Source organism: Capra hircus, chromosome 10, assembly GCF_001704415.2.
Source record: "Capra hircus breed San Clemente chromosome 10, ASM170441v1, whole genome shotgun sequence".
NCBI lineage: Eukaryota > Metazoa > Chordata > Mammalia > Artiodactyla > Bovidae > Capra > Capra hircus.
The window spans coordinates 67,405,888-67,425,865 of record NC_030817.1 but is presented as its reverse complement, the minus strand read 5'-3'; the positions used below and the strand labels follow the sequence as shown (position 1 = coordinate 67,425,865).

The 19,978-nt window shown below is 41.8% G+C and overlaps 1 protein-coding gene across 2 annotated transcripts in view; it reads left to right on the top strand.

Annotated features, from left to right (window-relative positions):
* EIF2AK4 (eukaryotic translation initiation factor 2 alpha kinase 4) overlaps positions 1-19,978 on the top strand; it is a 102,086-nt gene that overhangs the window by 51,723 nt on the left and 30,385 nt on the right. For both annotated transcript variants that reach the window (XM_018054469.1, XM_018054468.1), the window contains exons 14-23: positions 1,528-1,611; positions 3,421-3,543; positions 4,806-4,910; positions 6,986-7,043; positions 7,786-7,865; positions 11,849-11,950; positions 13,313-13,366; positions 16,097-16,333; positions 18,204-18,279; positions 18,831-18,952. In XM_018054469.1, the coding sequence (XP_017909958.1) occupies positions 1,528-1,611; positions 3,421-3,543; positions 4,806-4,910; positions 6,986-7,043; positions 7,786-7,865; positions 11,849-11,950; positions 13,313-13,366; positions 16,097-16,333; positions 18,204-18,279; positions 18,831-18,952 (1,041 nt within the window). The remainder of the gene's footprint in view (positions 1-1,527; positions 1,612-3,420; positions 3,544-4,805; positions 4,911-6,985; positions 7,044-7,785; positions 7,866-11,848; positions 11,951-13,312; positions 13,367-16,096; positions 16,334-18,203; positions 18,280-18,830; positions 18,953-19,978) is intronic.

Sequence of the window (19,978 nt, the reverse complement as noted above, 5' to 3'; positions counted from 1 at the left end):
AGAACTTGTCTCTTATGGTATTGTAAAATACAACATGGTCTGAAAGATTTGCAAACAGTGCTTTAAGCCTTGGACCCCACTCAGTTCTGTATCTTCCTCCACCCAGACCAGCAGAGCCCCTCAGTGCTGATGACATGGAGTTCAGGGTGAGGCTTTGTGATCTCTAGGGCTATCTGTAGTTGCTAGAGAAAGCTTCTGTAGCTGGGGACTGGATACAGTGACTTTATTACCAAAAATAAAAATAAGAGTTACAAGCAGGGTGCATTCACAGTAGATAAAGGTAAGTCTACACATAGACTCTCTTAGATAAGCAGTTAAATTGGTTTGAATGAGGTTTGAATGCATTAGCCAGCATTTTTTGTAAGTACTTCTCTTTTCTATTAAAATCCCCCTTAAACCCCTGAGGAAGTTTAAGGAATAATAGCATAAGTAGTCTAAGCTAACTGCTTTGGTTTTAGCATTAGTTATGCATTTAATTATTATGGGGGCACCAAATTTACAATTCTGGCTTTGCTCAAGTAAGTGAGATATCCCATGGGGCACTCTAATTGATGGGTAGAAGCCTCTAAGAGATTAACAATTTTCTACAGATAATCCCTAGAATAAATAAATAATTCAAGAGTAGAATTTGGAGAATTCCCTAGTGACTCAGTGGTTAGGACTCTGAGCTTTCATTGCTGAGGGCGTGTTCGATCCCTGGTCAGGAAACTTAAGATCCACCTCCACCCACTCCCCCCACAAAAAAAAGAGTAGAACTTGATTGATTCCATAACAGGTTATTTTTCCTTTAATAAATAAAACATTGAAAAATGTTTCCACACAAAAAAATACAGATCAGAAACAATCAAATACTACCTAATATTTTTTCATACTTGGGGGTTGGAAAGAGTAATATGTCATTTAGAAGAAGAAAGAATTTTTTTTGAAGGGACATGAGTTAGAAAAATAGCTGTAGGGGACAACCGTGTGGAAAAGTGGTGTGGGGGATTGGTCACCCTACGTGGCAGCCGGGTGGTGGTTCTTTAGTGCTATAGCCAAGGGCAGTGTGCCATTTGGTAACATGAGCATATTTAAATTGTTTTAGCTAAAGATGGATTTCTCATCTTCTGTTTCCAAAGTAAGCCTACCATCAAAGGTGACATTCCAGTAAAACTGCAGCCTTAAAACATAAACCTGTATACATTCTACCCCTTCTTACCCGTAGGAAGATGTCAGTGGTAAGAAGGAACTGACTTTGAATCTTTCTGTGGATTGTGCACCTTTAATACCTATTTCCTGTTGTCCCTTTCATTGTTCTTTACAGTAATAGACCTATAAACGATGTGTTAGACTCTGGTATTGGCAAAGTTGGCTTTTAAGTGCAGTGAGCATCAAAAAGGACAGTGGTTGTTCTGCTCACTGACCTACCCTCCAAGGCAGCATGATGGCCGTGTATGTGGTAGGGTGGGCATAAACGACTTGGTGACAGTAATGACTTTGTGTCATTTCAGCCTCATTTTGAGCTCTCTTGTGTTCTTCTTGTGTTAGGATGAAGATTGCAATGGAAAGAACAGTTGTCATGAAAGTGAGCCACCAGCAACCACCGAGGCTGTGCACTACCTCTACATCCAGGTGAGGCCCTGGCACACAGCTCAGTGACTCAGCAACTCCCAGCAGTTGCTGGTGACTAGGTTTTGGGAGATGAGAGTGAAAGAACGAGCAGAAGAGGGCTCAGCAGCACTGCCAGGGATGAATTAGCCAGAGAGGATTGCAGAATGGAGGCCCTTTCCCTCAGCCTTGAACCCGAGCTCTCTGGTACCAGAGCAACAGACAGCATAAGGCAGTGGTATCCAGTTCTAAGCTCACCTGGATCGTGGAAGTTCACATTCTGGATCCACCAGTCACAGCTGTGTGAGCTCAGGCAAAGTTCTTCAGTATCCTGTGTCCCAGGATGCTGGGACATTTAATCACCTGTAATTTAATTTAATCACCTGTAAATTAAACAATAGCAGGTACCTTAATGACTTGTGAGAAATAAACACGGATATGTGTGTAAAGTAATTAGAACCATACCCAAGGCCACAGGCGCTAGACTGTACACATACAGAAATTCTGTTTTGTCTAACAAGTTAAATCTGGACAAGTAAGTTATGAGGCATATAACATCCTCGTGTGCACAGAAGACACACCAGCCTGGTTTTAGGAAAGTAGCTTGTCCTGGAACCCCTGAGGGATAGGAGAACCAGCTCCAATGAGGCATTGCTAAAGGGAAGCCTGTAGGCTTTGTCCTGCTCCCTCTCTCAAGGGGCACGTTCTGGACAGTGGGAGCCTGCCAGCAGAGGGACAGCCACAAACCAAAGAGGAAAACGTGCCTCTGGCCCAAGAGAACAGGACTGTGGTCATTATTAGTATTTTCAATCACATCTGCAAGGAGGCAGATCTTTACATGTGAGAATCAGTACTATGCCAAAGAAGGAACCCTCAGACAAGTGTGATGTTTCAGAAGAGGTTAGTTAGGTGGTTACTTTACAGAAGCTGCAGCTGGTTTTAGGTTTTTCCTAACAAAAATCGCTCACACTCATGGTAAAGTGTTTGTCCCCCAAACTGCTAACTATTGAGTAGCTTCTCCATTCCAGTACTCTCTGAACAGTTACAGTGAGGCGAAAGTATGTAAGGGAGGTGTGTGAAGTGCGGGTACCAGCACGGTGTGGGAGGCAGAGGCCCTCTGGAAGATAAGCCAGAATTTGTAGATGTCATTCTGAGCCTGAGAGAGTATTTCTCTCTTTTTAAATGACATGTTCCTCTCTTTAAAAGCAACAACAAAAAAATCCATGAGGAATCTCAACTTTGATGCTAGTTTGAAACATACAGTCTGGTTTCATAAATCAAATGCTATATGTTGAGCTAAGACTTAAATGACATTGCCTTGTTTTTTGATAGATTAATACAGTCAAGCAGGATGAGATAGAGCCCTTTCTCGAATATTTGGATATTTACAATGTTTCAGTCTAGACTTGAAGGCCGTTGTCATTAATTTAACGTACAGATGAGAGAAGCTAGTGACATCATTGAATTACTAATTGGCCCTTCTTGAAAATGTGGGCTTGGAAACGATCTTGTAAAACTAAATAAAATTTAATTTAATTCTGTTTTCGTATTACTTTTGACAAGGCTTTTAAAGTCTTATTTTTTAATGAACAATAATATGAAAAAGAAAGAATGATTTTGTTGGAGTGCTAAGAGTATGCTTCTTCCCCCAAGTTTTTGGGTTTTTTTTTTACTACTGTTTGTTTCTTTTTTTAATTAAAAAAAGATAAGCCTTTCCTGTAAGTACTTAAAATCTGTGGTCCATGTTTTAAAATACAGGATTACACTAATTGCCATTGTTCTCCTTGACTGAAATCTGTCATCAAATCCTGCCTGGTTCGTTCTTATCTGTAGATGGAGTACTGTGAGAAGAGCACTTTACGAGACACCATTGACCAGGGGCTGTATCGAGACACTGTCAGGCTCTGGAGGCTTTTCCGAGAGATTCTGGATGGATTGGCTTACATCCATGAGAAAGTAAGCTTGGCAACATTTCACATCTGACATATTTCACATAAAATTTATAACAAAAGTAAATATGAGACGAGAAAAACTGAAATAGAGGGAAAATTATGGGTATTTTGAAATAATCTATTTTTACAGGAAATAGAACATATCAAAAGATAAGAAAATAGCATAAAACCTCACAGTTCAAAGAAAACATTGAAGGATAGGACAGGGGTCAGCAAACTATGGCGCCCACAGGATCCCTAGCCACTTCTGTTCATCCTGTGGGCTTAGGATGGCTTTTACATTTTTAAGCGGTTGTAAAAAAGATTGAAGGAAGGGTAACATCTCATGACACCTGACAATTTCGTGAAATTCACACGTGTGTCCCTTAGTCACGTTTTGCTGAATCGCGGCCATGACGGTTTATGTGGCGCCTGTGGCTGGGCCTGCACGGCTGCTGCACAGTGCAGGAGGTGTGCCAGAGCCTGTGTGGCCCGTGAAGCCTGGAAGACTTGCTGTCTGACCCTTTACAGACAAAGTTTGCCAGCCTCTGGGCTAGGTGGAAATACTTGAACAAGTAGGGAAGGGGAGCATGCTTCCCTGAGTGGTTTAGAGAAAGTGAGAGTATGATTGATTCATGCCAAGGTGTGTGATTCTGACTCAGTGCTGCCCTTCCTAGGAACATGGAAAACCAGAAAGTCATCGAGCAAGAGCAGAGATGAGACTGAGAACATAGCTTGCCAGGTGTATAAAATGTCACTTTAAAACTAGGACTTGCCATCATGACGTAAATGCTAATGGACCTAGCTTCAGGATGAAACGCAGCTTACATTTTAAACATGAGATTCTCTAATGCATTAGCATAAATATGTTTTTCCCCCCTGTGCCTCAAGTTTCTTTAACCTTAAAATGTTTATACTGTACTATATTTATACTAAAAGTCCAGGACTCTAATTTCCAGATGTCCAGTTTATAAATGGAGGAAGAAATGAAAGTGGTGTTTGTCTCCCTGACCAGAACAGGGAGACAAGATGCAGCAGAGAGAAGGATCATTGAAAGTCTGAGAGAGGGATGCCGAAGGGAACCGTTGGGGTCAGACCTGATCAGGACCAGCAGCAGGCTGACTGGGAGAGGGTGGCAGAGGCCAGCCAGCCTGGACTAGCATGGTCTGCAGGAGATGGCCTCACCCGGTTTTTATCACTAGATCGTCCTTTTAAACGAGGAAACAGGAATAATATAAGCTGTTCTTAGGAAAAAGTATTGTTGGTTTCTTTGCTCTCTTCTATCAGGGAATGATTCACAGAGATTTGAAGCCTGTCAACATTTTTTTGGATTCTGATGACCACGTCAAAATAGGTGATTTTGGTTTGGCCACCGACCATCTAGCCTTTGCTGTGAGTATTTTTTTTATTCAAGTGTGCCTAAAAACAAATGCATGTGCCTCGATTATCCTGTCTTCTAACATTCTCATGAGTTCTCTGAACTCTGCTGTGTGATCCCCAGGAAGTATACAAGTCTGAAGGAGTGGCTGTAAATTATCTTGCAGACTTTGAGATTGTGAATATGTTTTAGTGAGTGCATTCCTCTTGAGAGACATACAGTTATTAGTTAGTGGGTGATGTTTAGGGCAAAGGCATATAATACTTTATGAAATGATTTGGTGTTTTGGTCTACCATGCCAGACACTGAGCAAGATGTTTTACACTCCAGGGACTTTTAACTTAAGGAAATAAGACTTAAAAACCATGAAACATCAGGAGAATGAGTTCTAGACAGCATAAGTCAGAAAGTATTAATGTTATTCACAACATTGTAGTTTAACAAACAAAGCTAAAACAATGTAAGTGAAATAGTCATATAAGATTAAAAGACAGTGAAAATTTACATATGGTTATGAGGATAAAGAAACACTGCACAGAGAAAAGAACATTTCATATGGGCCTGAAAGGACAGGGCCTGAAAGTCCAGTAGGCTGGGATTGAGGGCAGGGCCTGGTGACACCAGAGTCAGGGGTTCCAGAGAAAAAGAACTGCATAAGCAAAGGCCCTGGGGTAAGCAGACATGACTATCAAAGGCCAGCCTGTTGTCTGGTTGGTTGAAACTGTGAGGGTGTAGGGGAGCCATGAAAGAAGATGGCTTAAGGTTGGGGATTCTTGCAGGTGATTGAATACTAGGGGAAGAATTTTACTTAACATCACGAGCCAGAGCTTAAGGCACCAAAGTCTGTGGTAAACACAGTTAATTCTAAGGGTGGTCAGAGGAAGAAATTAATAGTGAGAAGGACCAAAGGGCTAAATTAGAAGGTGACGTTAGAAGGAACAGAGAGGGAGGAAGTGGAAGGGGGACAGTAAGGACGTGGTCCTGACCAGCATGGCGGCGAATTCAGAGTGCTAAGACCAAACGAACGAATTTAATTTGATGTCTCGGCTTTAGTCTATAGACGGTCTGTGTCTGTCAGCTTTAGTCTATAGACAGACATTTAGTCTATGTCTGTCGGCCTTTAGTATAAGGGCCTCCCCTATAAGGGGGCCTTCCCAGGTGCCTGCCAATGCAGAAAATGTGGGAGACGGAAGTTCGATCCCTGGGTCGGGAAGATCCCCTGGAGAAGGAAATGGCAACTCACCCCAGTATCTTGCCTGGGCAATTCCATGGACCAAGGAGCCTGGCAGGCTTCAGTCCGTGGGGTCGCAAAGAGCCCACACAGCTGAGCGACTGACCACATGCACAGGAAGTAGATGAGAGCTCAGGCTCTGGAGGCCCGCTGCCTGGGCCAGAAGCCGTGGGTGAGTTATTGAGCTTCCTAGCATCTTTTCTAAAACATGTGCCTAAGGTAAGTACCGAATTCAGAGTTGTCGCCACAATAAAATAAGAATTTAGGTGAGCCCTGGAGCAGTGCCCTGCTCTGAGAATGTTACAGCTGCTATTATCCGTGGTAGTGCTTATAACAGGAATCCATGGAGTGATGACAGAAAAACAGTGATTCGGGTTAATGCAAGACAGCACTTTCACAGATGTAGTGGAGGAGGTGAGGCTCCCTAAGAGGTATTCACAGCTCTGGAGGGATACATTTGGTGACCAGCCTTTGGGAGAGAAGAGTGAAAATTGACCCAGATAAAGTGCTAGCAGTGGGAAGTTAGAAAGTGAGTTTGTTGTTATTAGTCTTCTTTAACTCTTTCCAGTAAATAGATTCTGTTTTGAAATATGAAAATAAATTAGTTTTGGTAAACTTTAAGGGGTTCTGCCATGAAGGAGGCCTGGGTGAACTGCCCCTCTCCTTGACCTCATTGGGTTTCTAGTGAGCCCTACATTAGTAGGCTAACTGAACTAAAAAAAAATATATAGCTCAGAAAAGCATTATTACAGTTGTCCTGGATTCTTTGTAGTATTTTTTATTCAGTCTTCATTTAGAAGTGATAATCCATTCCTGTGGAATATTTTAATTTGATATTTGGCTTACTTATGTTTTTAGGCTGACGGCAAACAAGATGATACATCAGGAGATCACTTGATTAAATCAGATCCTTCAGGTAAATCCAGAAGACTGTGTATTTAATTCATGTGTTAATAAGCAGTCCCCAAAATTTCCTTTTTTCCCTTTTTTTTAACATACAAAAAGCTGTACGTATGTAATGTACACAACTTGAGGCCTTTTGAGGTACATACGCACTTAGAAAACATCACTGTAATCATATCCATCACCTCCAAGTTTCTCCCTGCCTTCTTACTTATTATTATTATCTTTACCAATTTTGTGATAAGAATACTTAACAGGACAATTTTAAATATGCAATACAGTATAAAATTTCTCAATTTGAAACCTGTTTTTCATTTGTAAAGATTTTATTCTAAAGCAAATTATAACTATTCATTAAGTTAACAAAATTATGAACATTCTTTAATTTTTTTCCCCTCTTCACTATATTGATTGTTCTTGAGGACTCTTAAGAAACTAGAGCTTCGATTAGAATAATTTGGTTCTGTGGGCAAGCAGTTATACTTTGACCCCAGGTGGTAATGGGAGATTACCTCATGACCTGGCCTGTCTGAGATCTTCCTGCCTGGCACTGCCCCTTTACCACAGCAGAGCCAAGGTATGTGGCCGACCGTCCACGATTCAGGGTTAGCAGCTTGGTGAAATGTATGCTGCTTCTTCCTGTGAATAGTGTCAACAGACTGTGTCTCTCTCTTAAGAAACTTTTTTTAAATAAAAATTTGCCTTATCTCTAAGTCCTGTTATTAGACACCTTTTCCCTGCCTTCTTCCCTGCAGGTCATTTGACTGGGATGGTTGGCACTGCTTTATATGTAAGCCCTGAGGTCCAAGGAAGCACCAAATCTGCATACAACCAGGTAAAAAATGAAGCTTTGTGGGGGGAGGGGGGGCGGGGAGGAAAGATTGAGAGAGAGAGAGAGAAAAGAAAGAGTATGAAGATCACAGCGCTCGGGGTTCAGTTACCAGCTGAGAAAGCGGGAAACATACGTTCATTCAGTCTGTCAGTTCGGTTCAGTCACTCAGTCGTGTCCGACTCTTTGCAACCCCATGGACTGCAGCATGCCAGGCTTCCCTGTCTATCACCAACTCTTGGAGCTTGCTCAAACTCATGTCTGTCGAGTCGGTGATGCAACCCAACCATCTCATCCTCTGTTGTCCCCTTCTTCTCCTGCCTTCGATCTTTCCCAGCATCAGGGTCTTTTCCAGTGAGTCAGTTCTTCGCATCAGGTGGCCAAAGTATTGGAGCTTCAGCTTCAGCATCAGTCCTTCCAATGAACACCCAGGACTGGTTTCCTTTAGGATGGACTGGCTGGATCTCCTTGCAGTCCAAGTCTGTATCTTGAATCCGCTGAGTGACTGTTCCAGGTAGGACATGTGATGCCCAAAGACAGTGACTGAAGCTGGCACTCTTGCTGCCAAGGAGCTTACAGGCCTTCTGTCCATCTAAAGATTTAAACTAACTGGCCCTGGGCCAGGCCCTGGGAACACAGGGAACAACGCAGTCAACTAATAAGACATCTTTTTCCAGCCTTCAAGGGGCTTGTCCACTGATGGATGAACCAAACAAGTAAAAATTCTTAAATCACAAACTATGTAAGAGCTAAGAAGAAAAGAAATGGGATCCAGTGACCAGAGGACAATAGGGAGCATCGTCCTTAGGTTGACTGATTACAGAAAGCCTCTCCGAGAGGACAGCTGTCCTGATAAAAGAGGAAAAGAGGGAGAAGTCACAAGAGTTGGGGCCTGGAGCTTGGCTCTGAGGGGAGAGGGATAAGCAGAGGAAATAGCACCTCAGAGAGAAGTGTGTTAGCATGGGTGAGAGCTGGCATGGCGTGGTGCACTTAGGACAGTCACAAAGAAGGTCAGACTGGCTACAGCAAGGTGAGCCATGGGGGCAAGAGGCACGAAGCAAAGCTGGGGGGAACGCCAGGGTCAGGTGATGCAGGGCCAGCGTGGACATGATAAGGAGTGAGCACAGGCAGCCCCTGAAGGATCTCGAGTGAGAGAGTTCATTCCACCTGCTGCCGGACGCCTTGCAGAAATCCAGATGGGGCGGCTGAGCTAGGACGAGCGGTAGCAGTAGACACCGGGTTTGCTGTTTTAGTCGCTCAGTCATGTCCGACTTTTTGCAACCCCATGGACTGCAGCACGCCACGCTTCCCTGTCCTTCACTATCTCCAGAGTTTGCTCAAACTCATGTCAGTCGAGTCAGTGATGCCATCCAACACTCTCATCCTCTGTCACCCGCTTTTCTTCCTGCCCTCAGTCTTTCTCAGCATCATTATCTTTTCCAATGAATCAGCTCTTCGCATCAGGTGGCCAAAGTATTAGAACTTCAGCTTCAGCATCAGTCATTCCAATGAATATTCAGGGTTGATTTCCGTTAGGATTGACTGGTTTGATCTCCTTGCTGTCCAAGGGACTCTCAAAAGTCTATTCGAGCACCACAGTTTGAAAGCATCAATTCTTTGGCGCTCAGCCTTCTTTCTGGTCCAACTCTCACATCCGTACATGACTACAGGACAAACCATAGCTTTGACTATATGGACCTTTGTCACCAAAGTGATATCTCTGAAGTATGCAAATATGAGATGCACGTTGGAGGGGAAGTGACAGGTTTTTTTAATGGAGTGGGTGTTGGGTGAGGAAGAGGAAGGGAAACAGGACAATACTCAGCTTTCTGCCTGGAGCGGCTAGGGGAAGGGTAGTTGACTGAGCCTAGGAACCCTGAAGAACGACATGGGAGGTGGAGGAGAGGATAGCAAAGAAAACTGCCTGGGGCACGTTAAGAAGGAAATGCCAGATGAGAAATCCGATTGGAGAGGTCCAGTCTGCTGCTGAAGACTCAAGACTCAAGTTCAGGGACTTCCCTGATGGTCCAGTGGCTAAGACTCGGGGCTCCCAATGCAGGGGGCCCAGGTTCGATCCCTGGCCGGGGAAGTAGATCCTGCTTGCTGCAAGTGAAAGTTCACATGCTGTAACTAAAAAAGGCCACATGCTGCAACTAAAGACCCTGCACAGTCAAATAAATATTAAAAAAAAAAAAAAAGACTCAAGTTCAGAAGAAAGGTCAAAGTCAGAGGTATAAATTTGAGAGCCACCAGCACACAGATGGGATTTAAAAGCTTGAGCCTGGCTGAGATCACTTAGGGAAAGACCCATAGAGGTAAATTTTTAAAACACACGAAGCAGGCAGTCTGCATCAAAGCTTGTTTTCAAGCTTGCAGTGGCAACTCTAGTGTGGGTTTTGATTCTGACAAGAGCACCAGGCAGTGAGTTGAAGGAGACCTCCAGACACCAGGTGAGGATGAGGGTGTGTAGAGGTGGACATGCCCACCCTGAGGGAGGGAGGCACCTATAGTGTCACCACTGCAGTTTAGCCTGCAAGAGGGTAATGGAATCCTTGAAAGGATTTTGGCCTAGCACTCTTCCACCTTTTGAAATGTATCCTAAGGAAACAACCAGGGACATCCAGAAAGATTGGTGTGAAAGACGTTTGTCACAGTGTTGTTTATAACAGGGTGGAATCGTAAGTGTTTAAAAGCAGGGAACTGGTTAAATTATGGGGCTTCCATGTAATTGAATATGTCGTTAAAATCACGTTTTAGATAAATGACATTATAGTATTAAAATATTCTTTTATGTTAGGCGAGTAAAAGTTATAGATGACACTGTGGTTCTAGTTTTAATGCATGTGTGTGTGTGTAGATATTTTTTTTAAAGGCATAAAATGGGCATATCTTAGCCATCAGTAGTAAATTTCTTTAGGCAATGGAGTTATGGATGGTTGCTATTTTATTCTTGGTGCTTTTCTATATATTCCACATTTTTCTACAGCTAATGTGTAGGAAATGACACGATGAATGTTTGTTTTTAAGACTTTGGAGGTCACCGGTTGGAGAGGCTCTCCTGCTAATCCTTGAGTCCAACTGCATTCAAGTTTTCCTTGGAAACGGCTTCTATGCCTGTGTGCAGTGTACCATGAGCAGTCTCGGCCTGTTTGTGCTCGGCTGCCACAGGCGCAGGACCTTCTAAACATCCTCTTCCCCTTGGCCGCTGCCTACCTGAGACTCTGCACTGACTTGCCTTTTGCCTTCTTTACTTGTACTTCCATATTTTGTGGGGATTTGTCACGCGATCTTTCTGTTGTGCTGTGCTTCTGTCCTCATCAGTATGGCTTTGCAATCAATAGCTGATACTTGCTATCAGATGCAGATTGTGCTGTGTTTCCCTTTTGAGATGATCAATAAAAATGCAGTTTTGTTGTTGTGTTGTTTAGCTGCTCAGTCGTAACTCTTTGGGTCCTCATAGATTGCAGCCCACCAGGCTTCTCTGTCCGTGGGATTTTACAGGCAAGAATACTGCAATGGGTTGCCATTTCCTACTCCAGGGAATCTTCCTGACCCAGGGAGCGCATCTGTGTCTCCATATCTGCATCATTGCAGGTGGATTCTTTATCACTGAACCACTGCAGAAGCCCTGTAAAGATACAAAGCTGACTCTTTTAAAGATGTCAGTTGTCCTTGCTCTGTAATAATTATTCTCAATGTGTGGCCAGGGGTTATCTATGTCTGTGGGTAGGGCTGAACCAGTTACAACCAATTTTTAAGAAAAATGTTGAAGTCATCCCAAATATTTTATTGTCTAAATATAAAAATCTCATCTATATTTTATACTTACAGATTTTTTTTTTTTTCTTAGGACAGAGTGAATTTTTTCTCATATGGCTTATTTTTCACTTAGGTGAACGTTATCCCATCTAACAGTGCTCATCCTCTAATTCCCTGTTGGATTATGCTTTCATATCTAGGTTCTAAATGTAATTCTTTTTCCTCCTCAGAAAGTGGATCTCTTCAGCCTGGGGATTATCTTCTTTGAGATGTCTTATCACCCCATGGTCACAGCCTCAGAAAGAATCTTTGTTCTCAACCAGCTCAGAGATGTATGTATCAGATGTTTTAGCGCCTCCATTTCCAGTAACCTGAATCTTAGCATGGACATTAAAATTCAGTGCTGGGTGTTTATCTGTTATTTATAATATAGAAAGGGGTGGTCCTGCTGTAATTTTCTATGTTTTCTAGTAAATGGAAATTCATCTCAGCTTATGCACTTACAATGATAAAAAACTTACCCCAAATTGATTTATTTTTGGAGGTATTGCTAGGTTATCCTTTTAAAAATATTTTTTGAGATTTCCTCTTGATTTTAAAACAAAGGGATTTTAAAATTTTGCATAATATCAATATAGTTACAGCAATGGGAAGGAGTTATAAGGATAGCAGATATTTAGATCTAGAAATTAAAAGGTTCCAACTGAATGTACTGGATATAGTAATGCCTAAAAAATACCACTATGACCAGAAGGTAAGTGGGGTCTGGAGTAAAAATCAGCCGCTTGAATTTTTTTCACGATGAGATCTCCCTCAGTCTTCTTGGATTTGATTCCTGCCTCTTCCCAAACTAAAAGGGACTAATGTTGGTGTGGGTGAGGTCAAGGGTGCCCATGGGCATCAGCATTAAGATGAGGGGAGAACAAGGTTAGAGTGAGGGAGATTTAGGTTCACATATTCCTGTGTAAGAGAGATGGAGAATCTTCCTCCTCCTTCCTAGAGCAGAACCAAGTATGCATGTCTGTTGGTATTAATCACATACAGCGTGACTAAGAATACCCTGTGAGGTATCTCAGGAAGGAGTTTGATAGTTCAGCTGCCAGGACGGCGTGGGCAGCTATGTTCATCATGTATCAGAGGAAACGAGGTGATTACTGTGTCCTTGCCTTGACTTGGAGTGCTCTTCGAGGATTATGTCATTGGTGAAGTGCCTTTCTTTAGTGTAAAATTCATGTTTGTTGCCTCATTTCAAGAATATCTCAACTGGAGGTTAATGTTATGACTGAGGTCTTATTTTCCAGAAAGGTGAGAAATTTAAGGGGGTGGGTAGAGATTGTCATGTTGGTTTTCTCTTACTCTGTGTTGACCGTTTTGTACTTTTACCCTTGTTCGTTTAATAAGGTTGCTCTTGTCTTTCTCTGAAGCCCTTAGATGGTAAAATACTTTGTTCTCAAATGAGGTGCTTTCTGTCACCTAGGCTGTCATTTGGGTGAAGTTAGTGTTAAAACGTATCTCCTTGGAAGGACAGACATTGGGTTTCAAGATGAGTTTCTTGTCCATCTCCCCTTGTTAGCAAACTTTCATTTCTTTATTTGATTTTCTTACCTCTGGTGAATAAAATGCTTTCACATTTTATTGTGAAAATGTGGCAGTGTGCCAAGCACTAGCTGATTTGAATACAATATTTTTTTTAGCCCACTTCACCTAAGTTTCCAGAAGACTTTGATGATGGAGAGCATACAAAGCAGGTAATTTTCTGATACTTTAATTACTGTGTTCTCACTCTGGAGTTTTAATTACTATTTTTCTTCTTCAATTAGTAATCTTCTGCCACTCACTCTCTTGTGTCGTGGGAACAACGTGGGGGGAAAATATCAAAAGATGGAGTACTTAAAATGTGTTTAGACTTGAAAAACACTGTAAAAATGCCAAGGGCTGGCATAGAAAATTAACAAACTACAGGGTTCTTTTTTGTGATTCATCATGCTTTTGAAGTACTGTTTGGACCTTTGGCTTAGCTATTGAACAAAGAGAACGCTCTTACAGCTCATTGAGATTAAGCTTGAAACTTTAAGAAAAAGAAAATACATTTTAAAACTGTAATTTTGTCCTGTCTTATATTGGTTAAAGTAGCTTATATTGTAAAGGGGAAGACTAGACAGTTAGATGATACAGTAATTTAAACAAAATAATTTTTCCTCCATACTATAAATACATGTGTGTGTGTACACGCATGTGCCTGCTAAGTTGGCTTCAGTTGTGTCTGACTCTTTGCTACCCTATAGACTGTAGCCCGCCAGACTTCTCTGTGGGTTTTCCAGACAAGAACACTAGAGTGAATTGCCATGCCCTCCTCCAAGGAATATTCCCCACCCAGGGATCGAACCCGTATCTCTTACATCTCTTGCATTGGCAGGTGGGCTATTTACCACTAGCGCAACCTGGGAAGCCCCTGTAGTATATGTATGTCATAGTGAATTATTAGCATCTGGCTAATATGAAGGAATAATTATTAGTGATTTTGTTATAGTGCTTCTGGTGTGCCTTTCTTCTTAGTGCTGGCTGTTTGTCTTAGAGGAACCTTCCATGGTTAATACTCTCGTCATGTAGAAGTTTACTCCTTAAACTGATTTCTTAACAATTATAATCAAGGCAGAATCCCTTATTTAAATTTTAGTGTTGAGAACAGAAACCTAGCTAGAATATTGCATTAATTTGCTATTTTTTGATTATTGGTTTTGTATCTGGATGGACTTAACTTTTTTAGACTAATTTTCCTCCTCTGTAAAATAGAGATATTAAATATCCTTTATTTTATATTGGCACAAACATCCTATAATTTGGTAGCATTTAACATATGACATTTGTTTATGGTTCGAGGGACCCATTCTGCCTCAAATGTTGAATTAGAACCATTAGAAAGTGGCTTCCCAGGTATCTCAGTGGTAAAGAAACTGCCTGCCAATGAAGAAGACACAAGTTTTGATTCCTGCATCAGGAAGATCCCCTGGAGGAGGAAGCAGCCACCCACTCCAGCTTTCTTGCCTGGGAGGTCCCATGGACAGAGGAGTCTGGTAGGCTATAGTCCATGGGGCTGCAAAGAATCGGACATGACTGAGTGACTGAGCATACATTAAAAAAATACATTGAGTCATGTTTCTCCTTCTTTTACTAGCTATTATCACTGACCTGAACTGAATTGTTCCCTGTGTTTTTTAGGGTATCATAAGTAAATACTCAGATCATAGCATTTCCCTGTAATGAGGTCAGTCTTATTCAGCATTCCCACATGGTGGCTTCTGTGGTGTTGTAGTCAAACTGCAGGCATAAGCACCGCTATACACACCATCTCTCAAGACAGTGATTGTCCTCCTAGCACAAGGACTTACTGGGCACCCTGGAGCGTTTGCACTGGGGATGTATAAACTTAGCCATATATAACCGTATATGAACTTAACCTTATAAAACGTATAAACTTAACCACGGCAGCCACTGCCACTGCTGCCTCCCATGCCGCATTGTTGCTTTTTATCTGCAAGAAGGCAGCATAGAAAATGCTTATTGACTGAGTATAACAGTTATTGCCACATACAGGAATTAAGTATTACTGTTGATTTTGCTGAATAGGATATTATTTTTACCAGTTTAATTTAACATATATATTCATAAAGTTAAATCACATCAGTTCCTTTCTTTATATGAAAAATAATTACATGTGTTTTTAATTCTAGCCTCAACCAGGGTTAAGGATTATGGGGGAGGGTATTTTAAAGATATGTAATTAAAGATGCTTAATGAGATTCATCTATATTGAGGTTTTCTGATCTCAAGTATTCTTCTAACTCCTTATGAACAAGAGAATTACAGAATCATTCTGGGGCCTTTCAAAGGTTTAAGCAGGGAACTATAGTATCTTCAAATAGTTCCCTGCTTAATTAGGTAGTAGCTATGAAAGTATAATAAATGAGTAACAGAAGAGAATTCAAGGGAATGGTATGAATACAGATAACATAAAAACAAGATATTTTCTACTGATTTAGGGATTCCAGCAGCTCTTAAGCATTATATTTTCTACTAAAATTAGGCACCTAAAAATAACTTGTTTTATGTTCTCGTATCTTGTCTGGTTTAAGAACTGTACCAAAAAACCTGTATTTTAGATACAGTGTGTTTAGAAGGCCTAACTTTTGCTTCTATGTCCTTGTTGAAGGTTTTTTGGTCCTTTATAACAGTGAAGTACAAAAAGGGCCTCTACCTTTTAGGAAAGATATTATATTAATATTACCTTGTTGTACAATCCTATGACCATAATGAACTATTGGGGGGAAATGACAAATTCAGAAATTTAAGAAATACCAACTAAAATGGATGATCTAAGGGGAAGAAGTGTGTCCTTTAGAACCTGAACCAACCACCAGCTTGCTGGGAGAATTCCCGAGCACCATCCATCGCATCCCATCCCCAGTATTGCATTGTAGAAATCTGTCATCTCCTGGCTGTTGAACCACGATCCGGCGAAGCGGCCCACGGCCACAGAACTGCTCAAGAGTGAGCTGCTGCCCCCGCCCCAGATGGAGGAATCAGAGCTGCACGAGGTGCTGCACCACACCCTGGCCAACGTGGACGGGAAGGCCTACCGCACCATGATGGGCCAGATCTTCGCCCAGCGCGTCTCCCCTGCCATCGACTACACCTACGACAGTGACATACTGAAGGTGGGGTGAGCCATGGCTTGAAAGAGCTTTACCTGCTCTACGAAAGGATCGAGTCCATTCCTGAATTTTCCTGGGTTCCTTTAATGCCTCCCACATAAATTCTCTCTTTTTTTTAATTGAAGCATAGTTGATTCACAGTATTGTAATAGTTTCAGGTATACAACAAAGTGATTCAGCTATATCTATCTATTCTTTTTCAGATTCTTTTCTATTATAGGTTATTATAGGTTTTATTATAGGTTGTTTCCTAAAGGAGATCAACCCTGAATATTCACTGGAAGGACTGTTGCTGAAGCTGAAGCTCCAGTTCCTTGGCCACCTGATATGCAGAGCCGACTCATTGGGAAAGACCCTGATGCTGGGAAAGATTGAAAGGAAAAGGAGAAGGGGATGGCAGAGGATGAGATGGTTAAATAGCATCACTGACTCAATGAACATGAATTTGAGTAAACTCCAGGAGATGGCACCGGACAAAGGAGCCGGGTGTGCTACAGTCCATGGGGTCACAAAGAGTCACACAGAACTTAACCACTGACGACAATTATAAGATATTGACTATAGTTCTCTGTGCTATACCGTAGGTCCTGGTCCAGCATAAGCTCTTAGTTTGAGGTCTGTATATGCAAAATGTGTGCATGGGCATTATTCTAGGAAGAGCCACACTTTTAACCACTTTACTTGTAGGAGTTCCTGATCCACCCCCTAACCAAAGAGGATAAGAAGTGGTGCTTTCAGAGACCAAGCCCTGGCCCAGATGCCAGTGCTGAAAAAACCAGTTCAGATCCAGCTTAAATAGCCAGCTCCCAAGACTGGCTGCACATGAAAGTCACCTGTGAGGCCCTTTGACAACACAGAGGCTCAGGCCCTACATCCAGTACAGTGACTTGGAGTCTAAGTGTGAAGCACTTCAAGAATCTCTGTTCAGGGACTTGCCTGGCGGTCAGTGTTGAAGACTCCATGGTCCCAATGCAGGGGGTCCAGGTTCAGTCTCTGGTCAGGGAACTAAGATCCTGAGAGCTGCAACTAACACCCACTGCAGCCAAATAAATACATAAACAAAAAGAATCTCAGTTTAAAAGCTCGTCAGGTGGCTTCTGAATGAAGCACAAGCAGGTTTGGGAGACTTCATCATTTTCTTTCTTAAAAGCAAAAACAGTCTGAAACAGTATAGCAAAATGTTAAAATTTTATAAAGTTGGATGAGTTAATAATAGATATTTGTTACATTCTGTATACATTTCCATATGCTTAAAATAGAATTTGAAGAGTAGCAGAAAGTCCTGGTAAGGTTTGTGGAAGATCAGTATAGATTTCAGGGGCTAAGTGGTTTTTCTTCACTGGTATATTAGATATCTACAGGATTACGGTTGACTTTTTAATTGTTGGTTTTTTGCTTCTGTAGTGTCTTTAATAAATTTTCTGTAGTGAAACAGTGCTACTTTTATTATAAGAAAAAATGAAAAAGAAAGTCATTTACAAACTATATAAATGCCATGTAGCTTTCAAGAGGCCCACTATGAAATACTGTAGTCTGTGGGAGGGGGTTTGATGCCGTTAGATGTTTGACTGCCACAGTATCTCTGAAAGTCCTTTTGGAGAGTTGTGTGTAGGACTAGCTGTCTCTGAAAGGCACACATCACCGTTGCTGAGAGCTTGGACTTTGAACTGAGGAAGCCTTCCCAAAATAGGCCATGTTGCAAAACATGTGGTTTTCTCCTTTCCTGAATATGTTCAAAAGAGGAGTGGCTCGTTGAGATCTGTTTTGTGATCTTGGGAATAAGTAGTATCATGCATACGACAAGCCACAGAAAGATATTTTGGGCGATCCCTTTGATCAGGCTTCACTGACACTTGAATTGGTCATGTTCTAGGGCAGCTTCTCCATCCGCACAGCCAAGATACAGCAGCACGTGTGTGAAACCATCATCCGCATCTTCAAAAGACACGGTATGTCCTCTTTTAAAAACATGGGCCTTCTCAAAAGACATTTTGTTTCCTCTTCAGAAAGTCATGTTAATGGTCTTGGGGTGCAGCCACGTTTTACTTTTAAATTCAGTTACGCTCATTTGACACCCGTGATGTTTAAGCTTATTTTTATAATTCAGCTTATGGAGGGGAGACAGATTTGAGTGTTATAACCTTGATGCTAAAATACAGTTGGTTTGTGGAGTCGGAAATATGACTAAGGAATTTCCTGGCAGTCCAGTGATTAGGACTGAGTGCCTTCACTGCCATGGGCCTGGGTTTGATCCCTGGTCAGGGAACTAAGATTCCGCAAGCTGTGTGGTGCAGCCAGAAAAAAAAAAAAGGAAATGTGACTAAATTAACAAACTTAACCTTAGATGAGCTTTCCATTAGTAAACTTAGGGAATTGAAGATAAAGTGATTTCAACAGTCCCAGTGGCAGATTCTTAACTGTCACGTTTGTGTTTGTTTTAATTTATGTCTCTGGAAAGCATGAGAAACAGTGACCAGTTATTTTTTCTCATTTGGTATAGGAGCTGTCCAGTTGTGTACCCCACTGCTGCTTCCCCGAAACAGACAAATATATGAGCACAACGAAGCTGCCTTATTCATGGACCACAGTGGGATGCTGGTGATGCTGCCTTTCGACCTGCGGGTGAGGCTGGCAGACTTTGCTGACAGTATGGGTGCCATGCCTGGTCCCAGGGCTGGTATCATATTAAAGGAATAGCCCCACCAATCATTCTTGCCCCCAGGCTTATTTTCTTAATGTCACCTCTAGGAAACGTAATCTTAAGAGAGTTATCAGAGTGACAGCATCATGAGAGCATCATGGTAAACCTTTGACCGTGTGTGCCTCCACCTTAGTGCTTATGTAGAAGCAGGTACCACTTTTGCACATCAGTGTTGAGCTCCTCCAGGTGATCATAGCAGGCTAACTTGGCCAACCCAGACATTTCCCATACGTTAATGTCTAGAACGGTTGAATTCTTGTAACAGCAAGGGTCACTGCTAAGTGTGTGTGCTGAAGTCTGCTCATGCTTGCTTTCTTATCCCCAGGGTTCCCTTTGATAGCAGCACGCTTACTGGTTGATCACCCGCAAGGTGCTGGCTGCTAGCAAGCCCCACTGTACTGTACATGCGTGTGACAGCCAAGAGGTTTAATATTCCTCTTGTACAGAAAGCACTTACAAGTAGAGAGATGAGTAAAGGCTGTAACCAGGCAGTTCTCTGAAGAGAAGATGCATAGGGCTAATAATTTTCTCACAGATATTCAACCTCACTAGTAAGGAAACACAAAGCAAAGGTGTCTGAACTTCACCTCTCAGACTGGCAAAAATCTTTAATGCCCACAGATGACTAGAGTTTAGGAAAATAGGTACTTTAATATATTGCTGCTGAGAATGTAAGTTGCTGAACCTTTAGAAAAGTAATCTGAATGTATTTAATAAAGTAAATGCATATACTACACCCTTTGAGCTAGCAATCCCACTTTGAGGGATTTATTTAAAGAAATAACACATTGGTGTACAAATATTAAAAAGACATCCATTTCCGATTTATCATGGTGGTCGAAAACTGAAAACTGCTACTGTATCAGCAGCAAAATGGTTGAGTAATTTATTATGGAATATTAAAGAGATAAAATGTCAAATGCATATATATTTAGGTAGATCCATAT